Source organism: Argopecten irradians, chromosome 2, assembly GCF_041381155.1.
Source record: "Argopecten irradians isolate NY chromosome 2, Ai_NY, whole genome shotgun sequence".
Taxonomy (NCBI): domain Eukaryota; kingdom Metazoa; phylum Mollusca; class Bivalvia; order Pectinida; family Pectinidae; genus Argopecten; species Argopecten irradians.
The window spans coordinates 12,788,329-12,813,765 of NC_091135.1; the positions used below are offsets into that span (position 1 = coordinate 12,788,329).

At 35.9% G+C, this 25,437-nt stretch overlaps 2 protein-coding genes across 2 annotated transcripts; one reads left to right on the forward strand and one right to left on the reverse strand.

Annotated features, from left to right (window-relative positions):
- The first annotated feature begins 8 nt into the window (after positions 1-8).
- Positions 9-17,855, forward strand: LOC138314499 (peroxisomal bifunctional enzyme-like). Its single transcript, XM_069254859.1, has 18 exons — positions 9-345; positions 802-941; positions 5,744-5,882; positions 6,172-6,328; positions 7,122-7,251; positions 7,432-7,481; positions 8,176-8,322; positions 8,941-9,090; positions 9,385-9,528; positions 10,593-10,712; positions 11,238-11,390; positions 12,810-12,878; positions 13,789-13,891; positions 14,926-15,072; positions 15,442-15,566; positions 15,835-15,932; positions 16,188-16,297; positions 16,567-17,855. The coding sequence occupies exons 1-18, from the start codon at positions 269-271 to the stop codon at positions 16,665-16,667; spliced, it is 2,160 nt and encodes a 719-aa protein (XP_069110960.1). The 5' UTR covers positions 9-268; the 3' UTR covers positions 16,668-17,855.
- Positions 17,856-19,640: 1,785 nt separating this feature from the next.
- On the reverse strand, positions 19,641-23,858 carry LOC138314500 (E3 ubiquitin-protein ligase TRIM56-like). Its single transcript, XM_069254861.1, has 2 exons — positions 22,821-23,858; positions 19,641-22,047 (listed from the first exon to the last, which is right to left on the reverse strand). Exon 2 carries the CDS (start codon positions 22,014-22,016, stop codon positions 19,896-19,898), a length of 2,121 nt encoding a protein of 706 aa, XP_069110962.1. The 5' UTR covers positions 22,017-22,047; positions 22,821-23,858; the 3' UTR covers positions 19,641-19,895.
- Between the last annotated feature and the right edge of the window lie 1,579 nt (positions 23,859-25,437).

The window sequence follows — 25,437 nt, forward strand, 5'->3', positions numbered from 1 at the left end:
TCAAGCCAAACCGCATCTTGCGTGTTTGCGAATTCCACGGAAAAATCGGCCTGAGAGACATCCAAGATAAAAGCAAACAAGAGAAGCTCTAGTCCAAAATTAAGTTAACTTCTCCTAATTAATCAATAGGCATTTCAAAACGAACTTAAGACTTGGGGTCAAAAAGTAGGTCGCAACATGCAGTTGTCCTAGACCTGTAGCAGTCCTGATAAGGCAGACTTTAGACGGACGGGTCACAGTATGTAACGGTACTGTATATACCGCCACCATGCCCATGGTCGACTACAGCGTGAACGGCTCTGTCGCAGTCTTACTGGTGAACAATCCACCTGTCAATGCCCTCAGGTAAAAGTCAAACACGATCAATGCTTTTTTGTTGATGTCCTACTTTCACTTTAGCAGCTGAACTACATGCACGTACATCAATTTTGACGTGAATGAATACCCCATAATGACAGTCCAATAGGATAACATAATTCAGCATTGTATCCACACATTTACACACTAATTTTTTTTTAAATTGACGCAATGTGAAATTTAAAATTGAGACAATTGAATTAGTTTTTTACCTTTAAAATACACATTTTGAAATTATAATGAGTCAATATAAATAGGGGGAGGGGCACTTATAAAGTTGAATACGGTATATTCAAATGATTACCGATATTATAAGCAAATAGTTATGATTAGTACGTAAACTTTATCTTATGAAGATCTTGATTGCAGAGATCATTTGTGTGTTTATACAATGATATTTGTCTATTATTTGATACAATGACCAACTGATATTAATTGTTACAGCTATGCTGTCAGAAAAGGCTTGGCTGATGGAATGCAGAAGGCAACAAAGGACAGCAAAGTGAAAGCAGTTGTTATAGCCGGAAAAGGACGTACATTCCCTGCTGGGGCAGACATTAGAGAGTTTGGTGGACCAAATAGAGGTCAAGTAGCTCATTTATATACTGTATTTGCAGTAATTAGCTCTCAGGGCGCTTAAAAACAGTAACAAAGTGGGTGCTTATTCGGTAATGAAAATGTTAGTTACAGACGAAAAGAAAAACATTAAAAATAAAGTCAACCATATTTAAACTCTTTTTGTACCCATGATACATTAATCTGTCACAGTAAACATGCATATGCCTTTTTAGCTCACCTAAGGACCAAGGTGAGCTTAGGCCATACCATAGCGTCCAGTGTCCGGAGTCAGTAGTCCGTCCATCAACAATCAACTTCTTCTCCATAACCACTGGTCGGATTTCAACAAAATTTGACTGGTAGCATCCTTATGGGCTACTGACTGAAAATTGAACAAAACGGGCCTGAGGGGCGGGTCAAAAGGGATCAATTTGCCTATTTCCATATAAACGACTTCTTCTCTGAAATTAAGCATGGAATATAGCATCCATAATGCAATTGTAGCATCCTTATAGGGTGGGGATTCAAAATTGTACAAATGATGGGGCTGACCCCTCGGGGGCCTGAGGGGCGGGGTCAAAAGGGGTCAATTTGGCTATTTTCATATAAACGACTTCTTCTCTGCAACTAAACATGAGATAGCACTCATAATGCAATTGTAGCATCCTTATAGGATAGGGATTCAAAATTGTACAAATGATGTAAGAGTCTTTGTGATAATTACTAAAAAAGAAACCAGGTGAGCGATACAGGCCCTCTGGGCCTCTTGTTTCCTTTGATATCAGTACATTTTTATGTCCTGATTCAGATGTGAAGGCCAATGATTTGTAATTTCATGTATTATAAGAGATATAATGCCAATGTTAAATGGAACACATAGTCATTAATCATTGGGATGGGATAAGGGCTGATATGTCAACTCCTCCAGAAGAAGGTTTGGGCGGTTATAGGGGTGGGTCGGGCGCTAATCACAGTGAATATGGTATAAGTATTCATGTCATTTCTTTATACAACTGAATTGTAACTTTGCAAAGCTATAGAAATCAAGAAAACAATTTAAATTATAATTTGATTTGGTTTGACACCTGACACAACCAGACCCTAGTTATCAATTTATTGTAACAAATAATCAGAATGGTAATATAAGATTATCTCCCCTACATGTGATTTGAAATTTGGAAATCTTCAGATCCATCACAAAGACCAGAATTACTGAAAAACTGATTCAAGAGAATGCTAAATCATTATGCATTAAGTGATATGATATAACAGTTTGCAATTTATATAAATTCTAAACATATTTTTTTTTTAATTATGTAAATGACATATATGTTATCATTAAAAGTAAAAGTGTAAACGGTTACATCTTGGTCTAGAAAAAAAGTATGATAACATTTTTTATTTTTTTTTTCTTTCTCAAATTTCATATGTAGGTTCCCCCTAGGGCCCTAGTTGTGCATATTGCATTTTGGGACCAATCGGTTAACAAGATGGCCGCCAGGCAGCCATCTTGGATTTTAATACTTAAAGTTTGTTATCGCTATTTCTCAGAAAGTACTAAAGGGATCTTTCTCAAATTTCATATGTAGGTTCCCCTAGGGCCCTAGTTGTGCATATTGCATTTTGGGACCAAATCGGTTAACAAGATGGCCGCCAGGCAGCCATCTTGGATTTTAATACTTAAAGTTTGTTATCGCTATTTTCTCAGAAAGTACTGAAGGGATCTTTCTCAAATTTCATATGTAGGTTCCCCTAGGGCCCTAGTTGTGCATAATGCGTTTTTTTGGATCGATCGGTCAACAAAATGGCCACCAGGCAGCCATCTTGGATTTTGATAGTTAAAGATTAATATCGCTATTTCTCACAAAGTACTGAAGGGATCTTTCTCATATTTCATATTGTAGGTTTCCCTAGGGCTCTTGTTGTGCATAATGCGTTTTTTGGATCGATCGGTCAACAAAATGGCCGCTCAGGCTGCCATCTTGGAATTTGATAGTTAAAGTTTGTTATCGCTATTTCTCACAAAGTACTGAAGGGATCTTTCTCATATTTCATATGTAGGTTTCCCTAGGCACTCTTGTTGTGCATAATGCGTTTTTGGATCGATTCGTATCAACAAAATGGCCGCCAGGCTGCCATCATGGAATTTGATAGTTAAAGTTTGTTATCACTATTTCTCAGAAAGTATTGAATGAATCTGTCTCAAATTTCATATATAGGTTCCTCTATGGCCCTAGTTGTGCATATTACGATTTGGGACCGATCGATTTACAAGATGGTCCCGCCAAGGAGCCATCTTGGATTTTGATAGTTGAAGTTTGGTTACTAGCTAATTCTCAGAAAGTACTGAAGCGATCTGTCTCAAATTTTATATGTAGTATGTTTGCAAAAGTTTTGAAAAGCAGAGAAAAGATCCCTCTTTCCATTGTCAGACATAGATCATTCTTTATTGTGGGCGCCAAGATCCCTCTGGGATCTCTTGTTTTTGTGTTAATTTCTCCAGAACCCTGGTTAGTAGCTGTTGGCAATGGAATTGAACAAAGTGGTAAACCAGTGGTGTGCGGCCATCCACGGTTAAATGTCTCGGGGGAGGTCTGGAGATCGCACTGTTTCTGTCACTACAGGAATAGCCCTAAACACTCTGGCAAAGTAAGGTTACTTAGTACTGCATATATATTCTTTAGAGGGATTATAATCGAAATGTGAAATCTCTTAATAAGGTGGTTTGAAAAAAAATTTGACAAGATTGGGGGACCGAAAAATCCCCCCCAAACATATGAAACAAATCAAACATACACAAGGGTATAGTCCTTATGGGTTTTTTTTGTATTTAAGATTTATAGATTAGCAGGATTTATATTTGTAATATCTTGTATTATTTGTTATGTTATTACTGTTGACTGGGGTTGGATTTCCTGGAGGATTGGCCCATTGGGTATACTTTCCAGGAGCGGCAGGGACACAGCGAACATCCACCGAATTACTGGTCTCTCCGGTTCGCATTGGGAATATGGTATATCAACAGGTCGCCTTGTATCAGGTGGAGAAGGCAAATAAATACGGATTCATTGTGACGGTAGGTTTGATTTTACTGTAATTTTAGGCCTCTCATCATATTCTGAAGCATTTTTTCCATCTTCGGATACATGTATTACAGAGTTAACATCCCTTGCCATGTAACGGGTATATCCATTGTGACGACGTCATCATTTTGAGAAGTGAAACGCACTTTGATTTCTCTGAAATTATGACTGTTTCACCTTGCAATACACATGGATGTCGTAAATCAATATCTACTAAAATAACCCACAAAGATAGATAACTTCTTTGATACTGTCAAATACAGAATAGTGTTTCACTTGCAAACACAGGATGTCGTAATCAATAGTCTATCGCTAAATACACCCACAAAGACTAGATAACTCTTTGATATGTCAATACAGAAATTAGTGTTACCCGTATTCGACCACAATAAGTGCCAATGTCCCAATAAGCGCCCCTGCCCCCTTTTTGAAGCCGTCCAAAAAGAAAAACATTAAAAATAAAGTCAACCATATTTAAACTCTTTTTGTACCCATGATACATTAAATACTGTCACAGTAAACATGCATATGCCTTTTTAGCTCACCTAAGGACCAAGGTGAGCTTAGGCCATACCGTAGCCTCCAGCGTCCAGTGTCCGGAGTCAGTAGTCCGTCCATCAACAATCAACTTCTTCTCCATAACCACTGGTCGGATTTCAACAAAATTTGACTGGTAGCATCCTTATGGGCTACTGACTGAAAATTGAACAAAACGGGCCTGAGGGGCGGGTCAAAAGGGATCAATTTGCCTATTTCCATATAAACGACTTCTTCTCTGAAATTAAGCATGGAATATAGCATCCATAATGCAATTGTAGCATCCTTATAGGGTGGGGATTCAAAATTGTACAAATGATGGGGCTGACCCCTCGGGGGCCTGAGGGGCGGGGTCAAAAGGGGTCAATTTGGCTATTTTCATATAAACGACTTCTTCTCTGCAACTAAACATGAGATAGCACTCATAATGCAATTGTAGCATCCTTATAGGATAGGGATTCAAAATTGTACAAATGATGTAAGAGTCTTTGTGATAATTACTAAAAAAAAAACCAGGTGAGCGATACAGGCCCTCTGGGCCTCTTGTTTCCTTTGATATCAGTACATTTTTATGTCCTGATTCAGATGTGAAGGCCAATGATTTGTAATTTCATGTATTATAAGAGATATAATGCCAATGTTAAATGGAACACATAGTCATTAATCATTGGGATGGGATAAGGGCTGATATGTCAACTCCTCCAGAAGAAGGTTTGGGCGGTTATAGGGGTGGGTCGGGCGCTAATCACAGTGAATATGGTATAAGTATTCATGTCATTTCTTTATACAACTGAATTGTAACTTTGCAAAGCTATAGAAATCAAGAAAACAATTTAAATTATAATTTGATTTGGTTTGACACCTGACACAACCAGACCCTAGTTATCAATTTATTGTAACAAATAATCAGAATGGTAATATAAGATTATCTCCCCTACATGTGATTTGAAATTTGGAAATCTTCAGATCCATCACAAAGACCAGAATTACTGAAAAACTGATTCAAGAGAATGCTAAATCATTATGCATTAAGTGATATGATATAACAGTTTGCAATTTATATAAATTCTAAACATATTTTTTTTTTAATTATAAATGACATATATGTTATCATTAAAAGTGTAAACGGTTACATCTTGGTCTAGAAAAAAAGTATGATAACATTTTTTATTTTTTTTTAAATTTTATTTTTGTGTTAATTTCTCCAGAACACTGGTTAGTAGCTGTTGGCAATGGAATTGAACAAAGTGGTAAACCGGTGGTGGCGGCCATCCACGGTACATGTCTCGGAGGAGGTCTGGAGATCGCACTGTTCTGTCATTACAGAATAGCCCTAAACTCTGCAAAGTAAGGATATTAGAACTCTTATATATTCTTTAGAGGGATTTAATCGATATGTGAAATCACTTAATAAGAGGTTTGAAAATTTGACAGATTTTGGGGCCAAAAATCCCCAAACATATGAAACAAATCATACATACACAGGGTAGTCCTGATGGTTATTTTTGATAAGATTATAGATTAGCAGGATTTAGATTTGAAATCATGCATTATTTGCTATGTCTATTTTATGTCTTAAAAATTTGTTTAAAAAATTATGTTATGATCAGTTGATATAAGAATTTACTGTTGACAGGGTTGGATTCACGGAGGTGGCCATAGGGATCTTACCAGGAGCGGCAGGGACACAGAGACTTCCACGAATTACTGGTCTCCCGGTCGCATTTGATATGATAACATCAGGTCGCCATGTGTCAGTGGAGCAGGCAAAGAAATACGGAATCATTGATGAGGTAGGTTTATTTACTGTATATTTATGCCTCTCATCATATTCTGAAGCATTTTCCATCTTCGGATACATGTATTACAGAGTTACATCCCTTGCATGTATAGGTATATCCATTGTGACACGTCATCATTTTGTGAGTGAAACGCACTTTGATTTCTCTGAAAATTATGACGTTTCACTTGCAAACACAGGATGTCGTAATCAATATCTATAAATAACCCACAAAGATAGATAACTCTTTGATATGTCAATACAGAATAGTGTTTCACTTGCAAACACAGGATGTCGTAATCAATATCTATAAATAACCCACAAAGACAGATAACTCTTTGATATGTCAATACAGAATAGTGTTACCGTATTCGACCCAATAAGTGCCAATGTCCCAATAAGCGCCCCTCCCCCTTTTTGAAGCCTCAATTTCAATTACCTTGATATAAAGACCAAAACTACACAAAACTATAGATTTTTAATAATTTTATCATATTGGCACCTTTTCATTTTTTCAAATTTTTCAATGCCCTTGGCGCTTATTTGCTCGAATACAGTACCTTGCTGCCTCACTCCTGTGCTGCTGTGATCAGTGAAGGCGAGGATTCATATGTAACAGTTCTAAGGTGTGTAAGTCTATAGGGTAATTACCAGGTTTAAACCTGCAGTCTTCGATATCAAGTTTAATAACAGAGTACAATTTACATCTCAATACACAATATACTATTTATAGTACGGATGCTTTTCTTTATTAAGTTTTGATCAGAGAAAATATCAACATCAATCATATTTTTTTTTGTTTACAGATTGTAACAGGAGATATAGTCAATGAGGGGATCAAGTATGCGATGAGTGTTGTTGGAAAGTCTACGATACCGCGAAGACTACGAGGCAAATCTGTACCTGATGCTGAAAATGTCCAAAAATATGCAGATGGTAATCTTGTCTTATAGACTTAAAGATATATATGTGTTAGCTCAGCTTCTTTGGGAATTCTTATATTAAGAAACAAAAAAAAAATAAAACAAAAAAAAAACGCACCAAAAATGAGATATCTGTAATTGCATACATTGCCTCTTTTCTGTAATGAAAATTAATTGAAGGTTTTAATTGTAGCTGCCATGGCTCAGGTGAAAAGGAAATACAAAGGATATGAGGCCCCAGTGGTATGTACATTATGTAACTGATACATTGTATTCAATGGTAAAAAATTAATTTTTGTTTGTTTTCTTACTAAATCTGGCTTTCTGATTACACATTATTTTTGTTTTCCTACCACTGTAAGAAGAAAAAAATCCAAAAATACGTGAAAACCTGATGTTATGGAATAGTACAAGTAAAATTTTGTTTTATCAAGTAGTCTGAGAAATTAATTATAGGCATCAATTCTCTGAGAGATGAGAAAAAGACTGGTCTGTTCAGCTGCTTAATTGTTCTTCCATATATCCACGTATTTTTGCATGGCATAGCTACCAGATTCACACAGTTTGCAAACATAATTTCTTTCATACCCCGATGAAATTAAAAAATAATGACATCAATGCTTAAATTAAGGAACAGCTGTAGAAGAAGCTATGATACATTGTAATGATATTTCTTATTTACACTTAGATATACGAGCGTATGGTGTTGTATAAAACTAATAAACTGTATACAGTAGATGTGGGGTTTGTTTGATTTTGATTTTAATGTAGTAGATGGTGCCTATGTCATGGAACAATATATGGATATGTGAAAGAACAAAACAGCACAGACTTGTCTTTTTCTCATCTCTCAGAGAATCAGAAATTACCTGATTCATCATTATCATATTTTATTATATTTTCTTTCATTTTTGTTCAATTTTTGTTTTGGTTTTAGTACTGTGTTAAGGCAGTGCAGGCTTCAGCGGAAAAGCCCTACGATCTAGGAGTAGCTAATGAGCAGACCTTGTTCAAAGTTTTAGGGACGTCCGGACAGGCACTTGCTCAACAGTACGCTTTCTTTGCAGAGAGGCTAATTACCAGGGTAAGTATATACAAACAAAAACTGTATATCATCAGTTTTCATTAAATTACATATTGTATATCAATTAGAAATTGATTTAACTTTTAGATAATGACTAACAGGAAAAAAATGAACAGAAATAAAAGAAGTTTGCATACTGTATTAATTAGCCAACTGATTTTTTGCAATTGATTTATTTAGCACATTTTGTGGGAAATCACAAATTGTGAAAATAAAATGCTGCAAAAAAGATTAATTTAAAAGTAAAATAAGTGTTTTTCCTGTAAATTGTGCTATTACATCACTCTGAAAATGTTACTGGGCCTGCTACTGTAAAATTAGTTAATTGCCACAAAAATATGTTGTCTAGATAATTGGTTACACTAACAGTACTAGTGTATGTCCAAATGATGGAACCTGAATTATCTACTCAAAAGAGTGCAAGAATAACAAAGAATGTTTTATTGAAACCAATGAGATGATAATAATTATTAAATAAAGGGTTATTGTAGTTTTGAAATAAGGAGGTAAAAATTGATCCCATTGAATAATTAGGGGAAGCAGATTTATATTTGATATATTGTTGTATCTGATCTCATTTTTGTCTTTATGATATTTTGAATTATTGCTATTATACAGTGGGAGATGCCAGGCGGTAATTACCAGACAGCTAAACCAGTTCCGGTGAGATCAGTAGCCGTGATCGGGGCGGGGACGATGGGCTCCGGGATTGCCGTGTGTATACTGAGTGCTGGACTTACATGTTATTTGGTGGAGCAGAATGAAAAGGTACTCACCATTATTGTACATAAACTGTCATATTTTTCATAAGATACAGATTTCCTTTCATAGAAAATGAATAAAATGTTATTGAATTGTAAAAATCTAAAAATTGTAAAATTGGGGCAAATATGTTAAGTGGAAATACAAAGAAGAAGAACGAAAATATCAGGACCACATGATTTACCAAAGAATTTGAATAACCATTATACAAATAGCTTGATTCCTCTGTATGTTTAATTTAATTTTTTTTTTTTTACATTTTTGTGTGTTTCTACTTTCTATTTATCTATTTTTGATTAGTTTTTACAAAATGGGATCAAGACGATCAAGTCTCTGATGGAAGGCAGTGTGAGACTTGGTAAGATTTCTGTGGAGGTCGGTAAAAGGGCTACTACACTCCTCAAACCTACCATGAGTTACGACGACTTGACAGGAGTCGACTTGGTAAATACTCACTAAAACTGGAAATAAATAGTAAAATAAGTCAAATAAAATATTACAGAATTATCCCCCTCTGTGGGTAGGTATTGATAATATGTTTTTTTAGCGAAATAATGATGTCAGAATTGATTCTATAACCTACATGTATTCACAATAAAGGCAGATAACTCTGTAATATGCAAAGACGGAATAGTACGGTGTATGAACATCTTACTACAATGGTACTAAACTTATACCCAGTTTCTTTAAAGATGCTCCACCGCTGACAAATGATAATTTTTCACTATCAAAAACAGGAGCAGACGATTAAGTATTTTTCTTCAGTTACAAAAGTTACTTACTTTACATCATAACCACCATTGAAAAGTTTGAGCTTCTAATTTTACTTCAAGTTAAAAATATGAAAAATAATGAATTGCGCATCCCGAAAAAATTTGGTGCCACTATATTCTATATGGAATTAAGTACTGATTGCTCATGCACCAAAGACAAAATAAATTATTTTATATTATTTTTTATGTTAATTAGACATATTTATACACAATTAAACACCAATTATTCTTCAAGTGATGAATATTATTTATGCTCTGTCGGCGGTGGAGCAACTTTAATTATCAACAATATCATTTTTGGCTTGTTTATAATTCTTACTGTAATGAAATATCAGATTCTAGACTTAAGTTTAAAACTAGGGGGAGATAATCCAGTACTACAGAGAGCAGAGAAGATACATGAACTATCAATCATGGAGAAACAAATGAAGCAATATTAATGATTATAGAACTTAGCATTTCAAATGGTAAGCTTATATTTTCTCCCAATTTTGCCAATCTTTTTATTAAATTAAACGGATGCATATATAGTTTGAATTCTTGAATGTTGTGTGCCAATGGTTTTTCAAATCAAAGATATAAACGTACTACTCTGTCCAGTTTAGACCAGTATTAAGTTTAATGATCTTTGTTGTTATATTAAGAACATTATGCCGAATCAACTAATCAATTCACTGTAATGACATACTGTAATATTATCGGTACATTGTTCATTTTATATTCTATTCCCATTAGGTGATTGAGGCTGTCTATGAGAACTTGGATTTAAAAAAAGAAATCTTTGCCAAGTTGGACAAAGTGTGCAAACCAAGCACCGTCTTGTGCTCCAACACCTCGAGCATAGACATTGATAGAGTGAGTATATAGCTGATGATGAATGCTTTGTAAATCTGATATGGAGAATTTTACATTTCTGGAGATAGCATCCCATCATCCACAACCTATGGTGATTGACATGCCCCAGTCTTTGGGCTTTTGTTGACTTTGTTTTGACTTCTATGGAAGACTGTTGACAAAGAAATTAACAACACAGCAAGATGATGATAACCTGAACATTTTAACAATAAACATAAGTGATTTTCTGTAACAGATCCCTGTAGCAACAAAGTGACTAGAGAAATGTGTTGGTGTACATTTTAATGTAGTTATTTTCTGTAAGAGATTGCTGTAGCAACAAAGTGACTAGAGAAATGTGTTGGTGTACATTTTAATATAGTTATTTTCTGTAAGAGATTGCTGTAGCAACAAAGTGACTAGAGAAATGTGTTGGTGTACATTTTAATGTAGTTACATGTATTTTCTGTAACAGATCGCCATAGAAACAAAGTGACTAGAGAAATTTGTAATTGTTCATTTTAATGTAGTTATTTTCTGTAACAGATCGCCGTAGCAACAAAACGACCAGAAAAATGTGTAGGTGTACATTTCTTTGCACCTGCTTATCATATGAAATTACTAGAGAATATCTACAGCACGCAGACTTCACCTGACACGGCTGCTACGGTGATGAAGCTGGGCAAGGTCATCGGCAAGGTAGGCAACACAAATCTACAGTAGGGACTTTATTTGTTATAATTGTAGTTTGTTTATATTTTAATAAATAAAAATTTAAAGGGCCACTACCTTTCCGAAACGGCTTTTAATTTTTAAAATGGGAATGAAAAACGAGATCGATAATTTTGTAGAGTCGCAAAAGTTATTAACTTGCCGATAATACTACACGTATCATCACCTTCTAAACAATTTGATTAAAATAAATAAAATGTTAATTTTCATAAAGCGGGTCGTTTTATGTTTCCCACTGTCGTCCTAAATGCCGCGCGGTAGTTGACTATCTCTGCGCCAGACGGCAAAACGGCGAAATGACTCTCCACTGTTATCATATATTACGCAGGAAATCTTGCATATGTTTGGTGTTGTTACCTCATCTTAGGCCATCGGTATATATTTTCTGATGTTATTTATGTTTTTTAAGAAACCTTTATGTTTTGCTGCGGAAAGGTAGTGGGCCTTAAAGCCTCAACTTTAAACTCAATTGCACAATGAGTGAGGATTAATCTTGCCATCTGATGTATAATAATATAAGTTATACCCACGTATATCCTTTTCCATAAAAAGTCTTATTTATAAGTTAACTCTATGGTGTGTCGTATTTTATACTAGCGGCGGTCCTGTGGCCCGAGGCCACAAGAAAAAATGGAAGGACCACCAATTCTTTCTTGACCGGTGGTCCGTTGGACCACCTAAAACGGACCACCTAAAATAATCATGATATTATTTATGTAACCTCTTTCAATCGTTTTTCTAATTCACCATTCCAAGATGATCGTTTTCTTGTTTTTGTTTTGTTTTTTTCTTGTTTTTTTTTTCCTCGTAATTTCTAATATTGACCGATGAAATCATAGTACCGGAACTCTGTAACGGATGGAGTGGCAGGAAGGGCTGCACCCTTATTATGTATTTGTGGTTTTTTTTATTACATGTTGGAAGGACCACCTGAAATTCAGAAGGACCACTAGAAAAAAATAGTTGGTGGTCCTGCTGAACACCTCATAAAATAAGTTACTATATAAGTTAACTCTATGGTGTGTGGTATTTTATAGGTCCGCTGTTGTTAATTTTACAAGAAAGTTTCAGATGTCACAAGCTATCTCACATCTATTGTATGCCAGCAAGACAATTTGTTTCAAACCTGCTTTGGAAAGTGTGATGTATGCACTTTATCATCCATGTCATGTTTTTACTTGTCAATTTCATGTATGTTATAATACAATATCATAAATTGAATATAGCAAATTTATACTTAAATGTCTGTACTTGTATTTGATTTTGACATAGACAAAATGTAGTTGTTAACACTTAATTAACTTTATAGGATGTTTCAAACTTTTAAGGATATTGTTGTAAACTTTTTGTGTCTACCTGTCCTAATTAATCAATGTGATTTGACAGGTGCCTGTTTTGGTGAAGTCCTGCCAAGGTTTCCTGGCTAACCGAATGAACACACCATATGGTACTGAGGTAAGCTTTGAAATGGTCAAGTCTTAACCAAATTTTCAGATGAGATTATCAACATTAATACCTAAATATAACTTTAATTATTTTGTATTGTCCAATTGTCATCAATGAAATCAAGAACATTTACACATCTGAAATTGACCATAGTCGGAATTACTCTGTTGTTCCATCGTCTTTTCATATAGGCTTTGAGCGGATGAGCATCGATAATCTATCTTTTTGAATTGCGGGAAAAAAGTGCACTGACCTGTACCAATACCTGTAACTGTACACTGATTTAATGGGTACAAGAAATGAGATACCCGTGAATAAAACGTGATTTCTGATTATTTTAGAGAAACAGCACTTATTAACAGCCCTGACTGTCCATATGAATTTTGTGTATACCGGTAAATAAGAAAAATTTTATTTTAAAAATTTTAGTTTGATTGCTGATCAGCTTATTATAATACCCCAGCTGGCCACAATTGAATTTAGTGGGAAGGGGAGGTTTTTTTAATAAACCTGGTGGCAATAATCCTTACACAGTATATATTTACATAATCTATATCTAAACAAAAGAAAAAATGAAAATGGGGATGTGGTGTGTGGGGGGGGGGGGGATAGAAATTGGCCTCCTGGAGGACGGATCTAGTGGCCTATATAAAAAGATGATAGAACAAAAGAACAATTCCAGCTATAGGTATATTGACCTTTGCCCTTGTACATTTTAAGAAACTTTGTTTTTCATATTCGGCTTAGGTTAATTTATTGTTCTTTAGGATTTAATTGTTGTTTAAAAGTGTTTATTTTGGATAACATTTTGGGTTTTGTATCTTTTGTTATGGTTTGAATGATCTCCTTGGAAATACGTCTCTTAATTAAGCATCACATGGACATATATGTGACAATATAAAATTATTTTTCTCCACAGTCATCATTCTTAGTAGAGGAAGGAGCTTTACCTTGGGAGGTCGACCAGGTCATGGAGGACTTTGGAATGCCTATGGGGCCCTTCAAGGTCAGAGATTTGTCAGGTAAGTTTCAAACTGTGGGACCCTTCAAGGTTAAAGATTTGTCAGGTAAATATCATACCTCAATAAATACAGTTAACCTGATTTTTGTTGCATTCACATAACTATCAAAGCTTCAGGTCAAACAAAAGGTAAAAGTCAAACATCTAATTTAATGTGTTAGGGAAATTTAACCTCTGAAAGATTTTAATCTCAGAAAAACCTCTTAAAAATAAAGGTCACTCTCAATGATCTGTCAGGTCACCATCATAACAGCAAACTGAAGGTCAATATTATTCAATTTGAAACAGTCATACTTCTACTGACTATTGGTCAAGGCAAGGATTTCTCACTCAGGTTTTGGACAAATAAGTTGCAAGCACTTTTGTGTTTGTGTACTGACTGTGATGTTAGGCAACAACTGATTTTCCTTTGATACCCGCCGGCGCAACCTTTGATGTAACTTGCGGGTGGCCAGGCTTACCGTCAATTCAGGAGCTGTTTGTGACAACAGTTCTTCCAAATCCTCCGTCCTTCAACCAAGGACTAGACATCCTGACATTTATTCAGCTTTACATTTAGTTTCTTTTGCCTCGATAAGACAAGTATTTGTTGAGAAAAGCTTTTTTTTATGCCCGATTTATAGGTGTCTCGGATGGTGTTCAGTAATTTTAAGAGACTGTGATAAATCCTTCTCACTTATAAATTCTTGGTTAAGTTCCAGCGACCTGCATCCCATGGCCAGCAAACTGGATGAAATGCTACATGAATATTTTCTGTTAGAAATGATTACAATGTTGAATCAACTAGTCTAAAACTTCATTAACAAAAACATTTGATAATGATAGGAACTTTTCTTACTCAAGATATGGCCATAGCATAGTTTGATAAAAGATCAAATTGGTTGGTACATGTGTATAATAACTTTACATTTACCTAGGTATACATATATACCAAAATTTGTGTCCATAGCAAAGTTAAAAGAAAATCAGAAATTGGTTGGTACATGTGTATAATACATTTACCTGGGTATACATATATACCAAAATTACTTTCAGGTCTGGATATCAGCATGAAAATAACAGCAGAGATAGCGAAGACACTCGGAGTGACACTTACCGACGAGACCCGCTTTATGGGAGGAAGTCGCTACAGTCATCTCAACACGATCCTGGCCAAGAAAGGCCGACTGGGCGGGAAAGCTGGTAAGGGTGAGGGGTACCAGGTATAGGGGGCGGGGATGTATAGGGAATGTCCAATACATGTACCTAGTTTTATCTCTAGGTTTACAAGGAGAAGTACACCATACTTGTTTAATCACCTTCTAATGTATTGACAATCTTAATAGTATTTCTGTAATCAGAGGTGAAAGGATTGGGATCATTTTTACTTCTATTCTGGAACTTCCTGATTTTGTAAAATTTCCCTTCAGTTGATAGAAAGAAATCAAGAGAGTGAATTCTGTTTTACCATTCATACTACTGTATTATACATACGGAATGTTATTCTGACTGTAGCTACTGCATTATGAGGTTTAAGCTTGCGATGAAAGTTTGTGTTTTTGTCTTGTAAAGGTAAGGGTTGGTATAAGTATGAGAAAGCTGGAGGGAAGATCCCCACCATTGATGATGATGTGGTAGCCATATTGGACAATCACCGACGGAATCTGGGTCTGGAGCACCGCACCATTTCCTCTCAGGTAAAGGTTCTTTCTTAGACTGATATGTTAGTGATGGAACAAATTGTATTCAGAACAACCTTGATATTCAAATGTATACATATACCTCATCCTTCCTGAAAAATTAAAATAATATAGAATACTTTATGTAACTCACACTAGTAAGAATGTAAATTGTTCATCATTTCCTACAGAGTTGTGCTTGATATTAAGTTAATTTGGGGATTATGCAGCAGTTCTTCTATACGTCTTGTGTTACCTAAAAATCTAAAACACTTTTACATTACAGGAGATCATTGAGAGGTTAATGTATTCCTGTATCAATGAAGGTTTCAAAATACTGGAGGAAGGAATAGCCAAGCGGCCAGAGGAAATAGATATCAGTTGGTAAGTGAGTAATGGGCGTTATCTCCCCTGTAACAGGCTCATCGTTTACTGCACCAAGTTCTGGATTGTGATTCTATATTACCTTATTTTCTTATTATGATTATGACATCACCCCAAGGTTTTTAAAAAATGTTGATGTCTGGATTTTAATATATTTTTTTCATTGAAAGGTTGTTTACATGTGAATTTGACTTGAAAGTCTCCTGCTTTATATATATATATATATATATGCTGACTTATTTTATTTTGGGACAGGTTGTACGGCTTCACTTTCCCTAAGTATCTAGGAGGTCCCATGTACTACGCCAACAAAGTAGGACTGGACCGCGTCTATGAAAGGATCTGTTACTACCATGAACAGTTCCGTAAGTACTAGCTCTCATATCTAGTTTGGTATAACCAATCATTTTCATGAAAATAATTTCTTGTATTTTGTTCAGAATTTATTACTTGTGATAAAAATGCAATTGGCAGAAGTATTAGAGGTGGCAAAATTATTGGAGAAGTAACTTTTTATGTAAATCAATTTAGCAATGTAAATATTTCAATTTATTCAACAGACTTTCTTGTTATGGATGAATAGAGATGTGTATGTTTTGTTGGCCCTAAACCTATTTATTTTAACCCCATACAGCTTACACAAAACACTGGGTCCCGAGTCTATTGTTACGGAGACTCAGTGAGCAGGACGTCCCAATGTCACAGTGGATGGCCAGTCCTGGTGCAAAACTCTAGGGATTCAAGGTCAAGGCCGCTGGAGGTCAAGGACGTTATTCATGTCAATGACAAGTGATAATGTCGTTGATGACAAAATTATGTGCAAATATCGGCTGCATTGTTAGACAATCAGGATAATACAGAATTTTATTTTAAACAGATATCATTTCATTATTGATATATTTCATAGAGATTATTGCAATCAGTTAAATTATAGACAGTCTATTGTGTGTGTGAATTGTCATTGAATTTCCTTATGAAAACGTTATGTTTTTCTCTTCTGTTGTATTATTGTAATAATACACTTGAAATATTAATACAAGATGGTGCTTATACACAACAGGCTTCCTTTGAGTAAGACAACACTATTTTTGTGTGGCTATCAACAACTGCACTTATGTAACATGATTTTCAATTGGATGTCAATGGATGGAAAACAAGGCACTTTCTGATTGGATATAAATACATCAACTATAAATGAGATATAAACAGGAAAACTAATGTTATAATGTTTTTATATTTAATATAAACAGTCACACAGATAAACATAAAATGTAAACTGTTGATGGGATGGTGATCAATAGAACAACATTTTGGTGTTTGAAAGTGTTTATTTGATTGGATACTCTCTGATGCAGTTTATAAGGCCGTTTCTCATTGGATACTTTCTGATAGAGTTGTGTATGGACATTGCTGATTCAATGCTTTCTGTTAGAGCTGTGTAAGGTCGTTTGTGATTGGTCACTGATAGAACTGTGTAAGGTCGTCTGTGATTGGTCACTGATAGAACTGTGTAAGGTTGTTTGTGATTGGTCACTGATAGAACTGTGTAAGGTTGTTTGTGATTGGTCACTGATAGAACTGTGTAAGGTCGTTTGTGATTGGTCACTGATAGAACTGTGTAAGGTCGTCTGTGATTGGATACAATTATATAAACTGAAGTGCTGAAATTGTTGTCGTTAATATGTTTAGTTTGACATGAATTGCTATATTTATAATTATATGCACTTATTGATTTGTACTTAGATCCATAATTGGAATGGTGATAATGAAATAGATATACGATTCAACAATTATGTGATAAGGAATTGAAACAATATTGATATTGCTGCATTAATGAAAAAATGAATGAAACTGCTGTGGGTATGAATGGTAATAATGTTCATCAAAAAATTAATATGTTTCAATTAAATTTGATTAAAAGCACACGATTTTCTCTTGTGTATTTCTATTGACGTATTTGCCTACAGGGATATGGTTGTCATAGCACCAATGTCAAGCATTACTGCCAAAGGGCATCATATCTAGAAACTGTATGACTAAAAATCTTTTATCATCTATCTCAGAATCTGATTTGATGGACGGCGTTTTGAATAGTGGTAGTGAACTTTAACTCGGTCAAATCCATAGTACATGTACCTGCTTTTGTGACAAGTAGAATGGCGATTTATTGTGGAGAAACCGTTTTTATTAGTATTTATTATTTGCGTTTGTAGACTGCTACCAAAGTCAAAAGAGTTGTGTGTATATGATGCTGAACATTTGTCTGAAAATTAGTTACAGTTCATATCAATTTGAGCCCACCAAAGTCCCCATAGACCATTTTTAAACGTTTTGGGGATCAAATCCGGTAAAAATATTCTCTACATAGTACTGTACTATATATCAGAAGGATGGAAAGCTTGCCAGCATGATGAGACAAAAAATCAACCCCATTAAGCTTTAGCAGCTAAAATAACATTTTTTTAGTAAGTCTTCACACAAAAAGTTGGAAAGAGCGATGATTTCCCTTTCAAAATCATAAAAATGACTAGAAAATACATCAATCTGTTTATTGAATTCCATGGTGATACATTATGTAGGTATGAGGTTATCGCTTTAATATCATCGTCGGACTGAAAATATAACTTATTATTCACGTCATTTATCTTTGACGTAATCCACACACCAGACACACAAGGGGAAAATGCGTACATATTTTAATTTGCCTCTATGGATTTCCAAAACCCCATCGAAAACATTTGTGTCGATTATGTCGAAATGTGGTTTGTATCATCTTAGTGACGGCACATTGTATAGTTGTGTAAGTTAATTTTGAAACAAAAATTATCGATCTTTTTCATTGTAGTAACCCTTTATCTGAAGACTTACTAGAAATATGATATTTTTTTGCTGCTAAAACTAGATGGGGTAGATTTCTCGTCTCAAGGAAGCTTTCCGTCCTTGCAGTGTTGTAGAATATGATTTTACCTATTTTTGATACCGACCTTTAAAACGTCTAAAGTGGTCTATGGACACTCTGGTGATTCCATATTTATATAAACTGTAAGTGTTTCTTAGGAATCAAATGGATGTCAACACAATCCCACTCGCAAAGTTAAGTTTACGAATGCCCATATTTAGAAATAGTCAGTACTGTTATATGGCCTTTACAATAGTAAGCGTGTGTTCAGAGCTTAATTAAACGGAGTCTGTATGTAAGGTTTGACACTTCCAACAGGTTTTTGTAATAATTGATATTAAGTCAAAGGGTTTTCGTTGTTCAATATTTACATGATCAATAGACAAATTTCTTGCTGTTGAAATCTTAACCTTGTCATCAATGCTGTTTGATGATAAAGACAATTGTATCCTATGATAAGGTTTTAGAAAACGCCAAAGAAGCCATGTCTGCTCATCGAGTCTACGTCTCATATATAGCACTGTAATTGAAATCAACACTTATTACAGCGAAAACGTATGAGTGAAATCAGCACATTGTTTCAAAAGTACACTGACTAAGATGACCACCAGTAGATTGGATTCTGATATAGAAAACGGTAGGTACAATACAAAAGATTCGCACCCCTAACGTGATGAATATGGTCTTCGACTTCGTCTTTTTGAAATATTTGGAATTTGTTAAAACTTCATTATAACGTATTCCAAATGTCCAAACAGACCTTTGTTTTGCCTTGAAATACAAGTTTAAAGATTACCATGAAAACGATCTTTATTAAGCTCATTTCCCCTCAGAAATCAGCGAACCTACTTTATTTTTGTTTACTTTTGTCTTTTTCCAAATAAGTATACATAGTAATACGTGATTTAATTACAAGTTTAATTATTGATGTAAAATGATAGCTTAATCATCTCTGATATCTGTTTTATGTTATATAATAATTAAAGGAAGTCTATTCTAAATCTGATTCCACCGGGTACCTAAATATCCAAATATACGTAATCATCTTGGACCTGATCATGATATCACGTGTTAAACACAAATATGACGTCACTGTTACAGCTGGTGGGGTCAAGTGTCACAACAATCTTTTCGTTGTCGTGCGACACACAGACCGCCTGAGGTCCCATCACCCCATCGTGTCGCTGGAGATGTTCATTAATAAGTACACCACGGCTGTCCACATGTTGAACGTTATCCGTGCCCCACCCACATACATAGAACGTGTCCCCTTCCCCACGGGCTAATCCCCGGGGTGACGCCAGACACGAATGTTTGTACTCAAACTTCATTGATGTAGACGAATCAATACACACCACTCGATCTTTCTGTGTGTCCGTTACGTAGAGAAATCTCCCTCCACTATCCCAGGCGACATATAGCGGTTTTAACAATAAGGGACGGAATCCGTCTTCAGGGGCGATGTGGTGAAGTAAGGCACCGTCCTTCATCAGAACCCGGACCGCCGGTGGGTACATACTCATACATGTCACTGCAATCCTGTCAAACGCCACGCTGATTCCGTGGTACTTCTCTGTTGTCTTGATGGTCCGTATCGGGCTAACCCCATTAACAGCAAGGAAAAATTCAATCACCCTCGCATCGGGAACGGTGACAGCAAATTCGCCATGATCAATAGCTGCGACATCAAACGGTTCATCGCGTATGCTTCTCTCCGATTTTAACTGGAAATAAGGGTCACAGAGTTTGAGTTTCTTGTTGTTTTTGTCTGCAAATATCCACAAGCCAGTACTCAATTGAGCTATTCCAGTCAGCCAGCTTGGCAGAATATCTGAAGGTGCTCTTGCTGAATAAACTGGAAGTATCGAAGTTGATCTTCGTGACTTGTTGAATTCTCTTCGATCGTCATCACCCATGAAGACGGAATCAGCGTAAGGAGTGAGTTCCCTTAGCAGCGACCGTGTTCTACTCTTCCGTCGAAGCAACCTCTCTGAGAAAATGCTGCTAGATCTTGAAGACAGAATTTTCGATCTGGACGAAGCGGGTTTGGATCTTGGAGATCTTGACGGTGTTGGAGCAGAAGGGTCACTGACGTGAATTGTGCCGAGCTTTGTGATGTTTTGCGTTAGGCTGGCCAATTTGTTATCAGGGATAAATGTTACGTTCCGTTTGGACATGTCTGTACTTAGTCCTCGAAATCTCACAGAAAACTCATCTACAGCATTCTCAACTTGGTTCATCCAATGAAGAAAGTGAATGTCGCCGCCATTTTCCTTTGATTGTTTCAGTATTTCTTTGGAGTTACTTGTTGCACTCAAAAGTGACTGTGCATTTCTTACTTGTTCTCCAAGTCTCTCTTTCTCCTGGGATCCAATTTCCTTGAGTTCTGTCGCCAGCTGAATCTCACATTTTTCGAGCATACCGTTAATTCTCTTCCTCAGTGATTTAACTTCATCAAGTACTGTTGCCATGTTGTTATCCATTTGTCTAACTGCCGTCTGTCTATCGTCTGCAACGTATTCTGCCCCTCGCGTCTGTTCGCCAAGTCTGTCTTGTAGAGTCTTTACGCCATTTTGTTTGGTTTCTACTACATCCGCCACCTCGCGGACACTTCCACACCTACGGTGTCTCGTTGCGATACAGATATTGCACAACAACTCATCGTGGTCATCACAGTACTGCGTGAGATCCTCATCCTCGTGGTATTTACATGTAGGTGGCGCCATCATGTCTCGTATCGACATCTTCCGCATTTTGGCGAGATCCATTACTTCATGCTTCATTGTTTTCTTCAGCGATTGATGGAAATCCGTACAACTATCACACAACGTCTCGCTACAGTACCGACACCAGTGAGTGGCGTTGACGGACTTTTTCTTTCTGGCACACGGCTGACATGGAACTTTCATTGAATTTCTCGCGGATACTACGTCTACCATTCCAGAAACCATGGTATTTTCTGGAAGGTTCTCAACGCTACTCTCAGGAGCAGAGCCTCGCGGTAATCCAGCGGGTTTGAAGCACAGTGGACAGGCGTAATGGTCCGGCTGACCACCCGATTTTTGTACATCTTGAGTGATGCACTTCTTACACAGCGTGTGGAGACACGGCAGATACCTTGGGTCCGTGTAATACTTATTACAGAGGTGACAAGTGAGGAAGTCTTCTGTACCTTTCCCTGTCATTGTGTGGTAGTATCAAGGTCCGGACTGGTGTCTGTGGAACGGAAATATAAATAGAATAAATAAATGTGATGAAACAATATACTATTACCCAGGAATATAAATTTAAATCATATTAGGTTATTACGACCTTTTCAGAAATAATAACGTTGTAAAATAACGAATAGTGGAGTTAGGAAAGCCTGAAAAGTCAGATAAGTTTACACCAGTTGTGCATTGTCAAAAAAAACACCGAACCTTTACTCTGAAATAGTAATTATTCACTTGCCAATCTCGATCTAAGTAAGATTTAGGTGACTACAATGAAAACCACATGTCTATTTAAATATGGTCCACTTTCTCACAGTGAACCACATTCAATAGAAATGTTATTTCAATCCAAAGAGATGAAAATGTTTTAGATAATCAAAGTGTTGTTCTACGCAAGGCTGTACTGTTACAGTGACACGTGAATTGTTAACGATGAAGACTAAAGTAACAAAGGTTTTCCTCTTTTGCATCACAACAACAGGAGGTAGTCTCTCCGTGACCCGGTAATGATATTCTTGTTACTCATGACAACATATTAACATTGACATATTCATATGTTGTATAATTATATATAATATTTAATTTCAATTCTAATTTTCTATTACATTATCTTACGGAATACACAAATCGATGTGTAAATTCCAAGCCAACTGATCAAGACTTCTTGACAACGACAAAAAATAATAGATATACCGGATATGTCTTGTTTTTACATTCAAACTGTCACATTAAATGAAATCCAAATTTTGGAACAAATGTATAAAATATAATTCTTACCTTATTAGTCCCACATTTTGGTTATCTTTGTCTATTAAACTGAAATTCTTTTCCTCTCGGTTCGGTTTTACAAAATGGCGGCACGTATTTAACCAAAATAGAAATTGAACATATACATGCTATTAAAGTCTGGTATGTATTACAGCATAAAGGCTGTTAAAATCATTTAGTCTTGAATAAAGGACTGCCCATACGTATACTACCCTTTATGGAGAGTGCCCTCGGACAATGGAGAACACCTTTCCTACGACGACGAACACTGAAGTCTTTCAGTAGGGATGCTATTCAGTCGTTTAAATGCTTCACTCAACCACAAAGAAATTACAGTTTACAGGTTGACAGGTGAGAGCAAATAAAAATTGAATTCATGAGCAAATTAAATACCAAACGACCATATACATCTCTTCCGGTAATCGTTCAGCGTTTCTTTTGTACTACAAAACGGCGATATAATGAACCTATCGGTAAATGGGCAATGTTTGCTATGTTCAAAAGACGTGGAGATCTTATAGATGTGGAGATCTTATATGAATGTTTAGAATTGTTAACCCTAGTTTATTTTCTGAATGAGTAGGTAGAGACGAAGAGTGTCATTGTAAAAAAAGTGGCTCACTCATGATAGTGATAGGTTTAATTTGTATTCAGACATTCAACATATACAGAACTACAGGAAATCCAGTGAAAAGGGAGCTATATACGTAAAAAACATAAACATATTCGATTAATGCGTAATTAAGGCACAGGACTTTCCGCTGATTTTAGTGAGATCAAAGAAAATAAATATGGAAAATCATTCAATGCCTTTTCTCTGAAGGCCAAAAAAAAAAAAAAAACCAAAAAATAAAAATAAAAAATAAAATAAAAAAAATTAATAAATAAAAATTCGGCACGGTTTCTTACACAGTGTAACTTTTTTACTTAACGATTAAAGTTATATATATATTAGTAGGTCTGATGTACTCTTACTTTAACATGTTCCTGTTGATGAGATTAAATAACAATGATTTCATCTTCGCATGATTAAGGGATCTGGCCACCCTCTTGCACACTTTAGAAGGCTATGGGTAATTTAAAAACAAAATCTTTATTTGATAACCGTACAGATAAATATTTCGTGTTATTTGGTACTTTTGTATCCATTTGAATTGATATATATATTTCAATGTGTTATACTTTGGTACAACATTGTGCGCATGCCAAGCTATTTGTTGATACAATATGCATTTATTTTCTTGTATAAAATTTTTATGTCTCCCTCACACCAGACCAATAAATGTTTTATTATTTCACCGGTATCGTTATAAAAATGAAGAATAATAATGTTGGTGTTCCAACATTACTAGCAATGCAAGACAATCATACCTATTTTAGTACCGTGCTATAATTCGGTACCTGTTTCTAAAAGGTAAAACAGACACGGATGTACACAACGTATCAGCCGATCAGTATGGTCGTCTGCACCATCTCATAATCGGGCTAGGAAAATTCAAACGCAGTAGAAAGTTAAAACCATGTCTGAACGCCCGTTAGATGTTGCCGACGAAGAAATGTATAAGAAAGTTCGGGTCTGGTATACTCTGATGGACGACATCAGGTGGAGGACATAGCGCAGGCATTAGGCATATCACATTATTTGTGTTTTAGCAATTTTACATGATTATTTGGGAATTCGCAGCTAACAGCCCTTTGAGTCTTCAAATCCCTAAGCGATCAGCGAATGGCAACACGAGTATCGCTATGCTGAGTCTTGTTTTCTTTAAGCGTGTCAGATCCGATTTTTCGAAGATTTCCTTTTGCGTGACTGTAGACCAGTGGGTTAGTTGATTAGAATAAAGCCCATTAACAACCAAGGATACTAAAACACGGATTCTACTGTAGATAGTGTGTATGCGTGTGTTTTGGGAGACTCCAGTATGCTCGTGTTGTGATTCTCAGTAATAGTGGAAATCTTGTCCTATTTATAGTGCTTTCTCACTGAAGCATGCCGACAGAGACACCTCACCTCATTAAACTGGCAAAACCAGTCGTCTCACTTCCTTCATTCAGAGCACTAAGCAGTTTCAGGAAATACTATTATAGAATATAATGTGTCTCGGCGACGGTCAAAGCCATGTGACTTCCTAATCAGTAAGGATGTCAGACTAGAAAATATAAGACTCCAAATTTAGTCGCCATTTACTATTTCAGGACATGTTTGAACAAAAGAATATGGAGTCGTCAGTGGGTCCAAGGGTCTGATTCCGTGAGACCAAACAAGTTCAAGACACAACTAGCTAGTAGCAAAGTTATGGCCAGAGTTTTTTTTTTTTTTTTTTTTTTTTTTTTCTTTTTTCCAAGAGTAGTACAATAGTTGGAGTGTACCATGCAAACTTACTGGACCAGCCGAGAACCTCCATCTTTGAAAAACACCGAGGGAAACTCTCTAAAAGCTGCAACATGACATCGCGGGAGTCCAAAAATAGCAATATATACGAAACAGAGAGAAACAGGTATCATGTAATACCTTTAATACCTTTTTAGCCTTAGGCTGAAGCACCTGAACACCATTCACACAAGATGTCACGTATAATAGAAAATGAAGAGGTTGAAATGTTGCACGGTTGATTATTGACTCGCC

Coding starts and splice junctions, on each gene's coding strand:
- LOC138314499 (XM_069254859.1), top strand. CDS start 269: ATGCCCATGGTCGACTACAGCGTGAACGGCTCTGTCGCAGTCTTACTG. Junction 15,567..15,834: donor ACCGCACCATTTCCTCTCAG/GTAAAGGTTCTT, acceptor TTTACATTACAG/GAGATCATTGAGAGGTTAAT. Junction 15,933..16,187: donor GAGGAAATAGATATCAGTTG/GTAAGTGAGTAA, acceptor ATTTTGGGACAG/GTTGTACGGCTTCACTTTCC.
- LOC138314500 (XM_069254861.1), bottom strand. CDS start 22,016: ATGACAGGGAAAGGTACAGAAGACTTCCTCACTTGTCACCTCTGTAAT.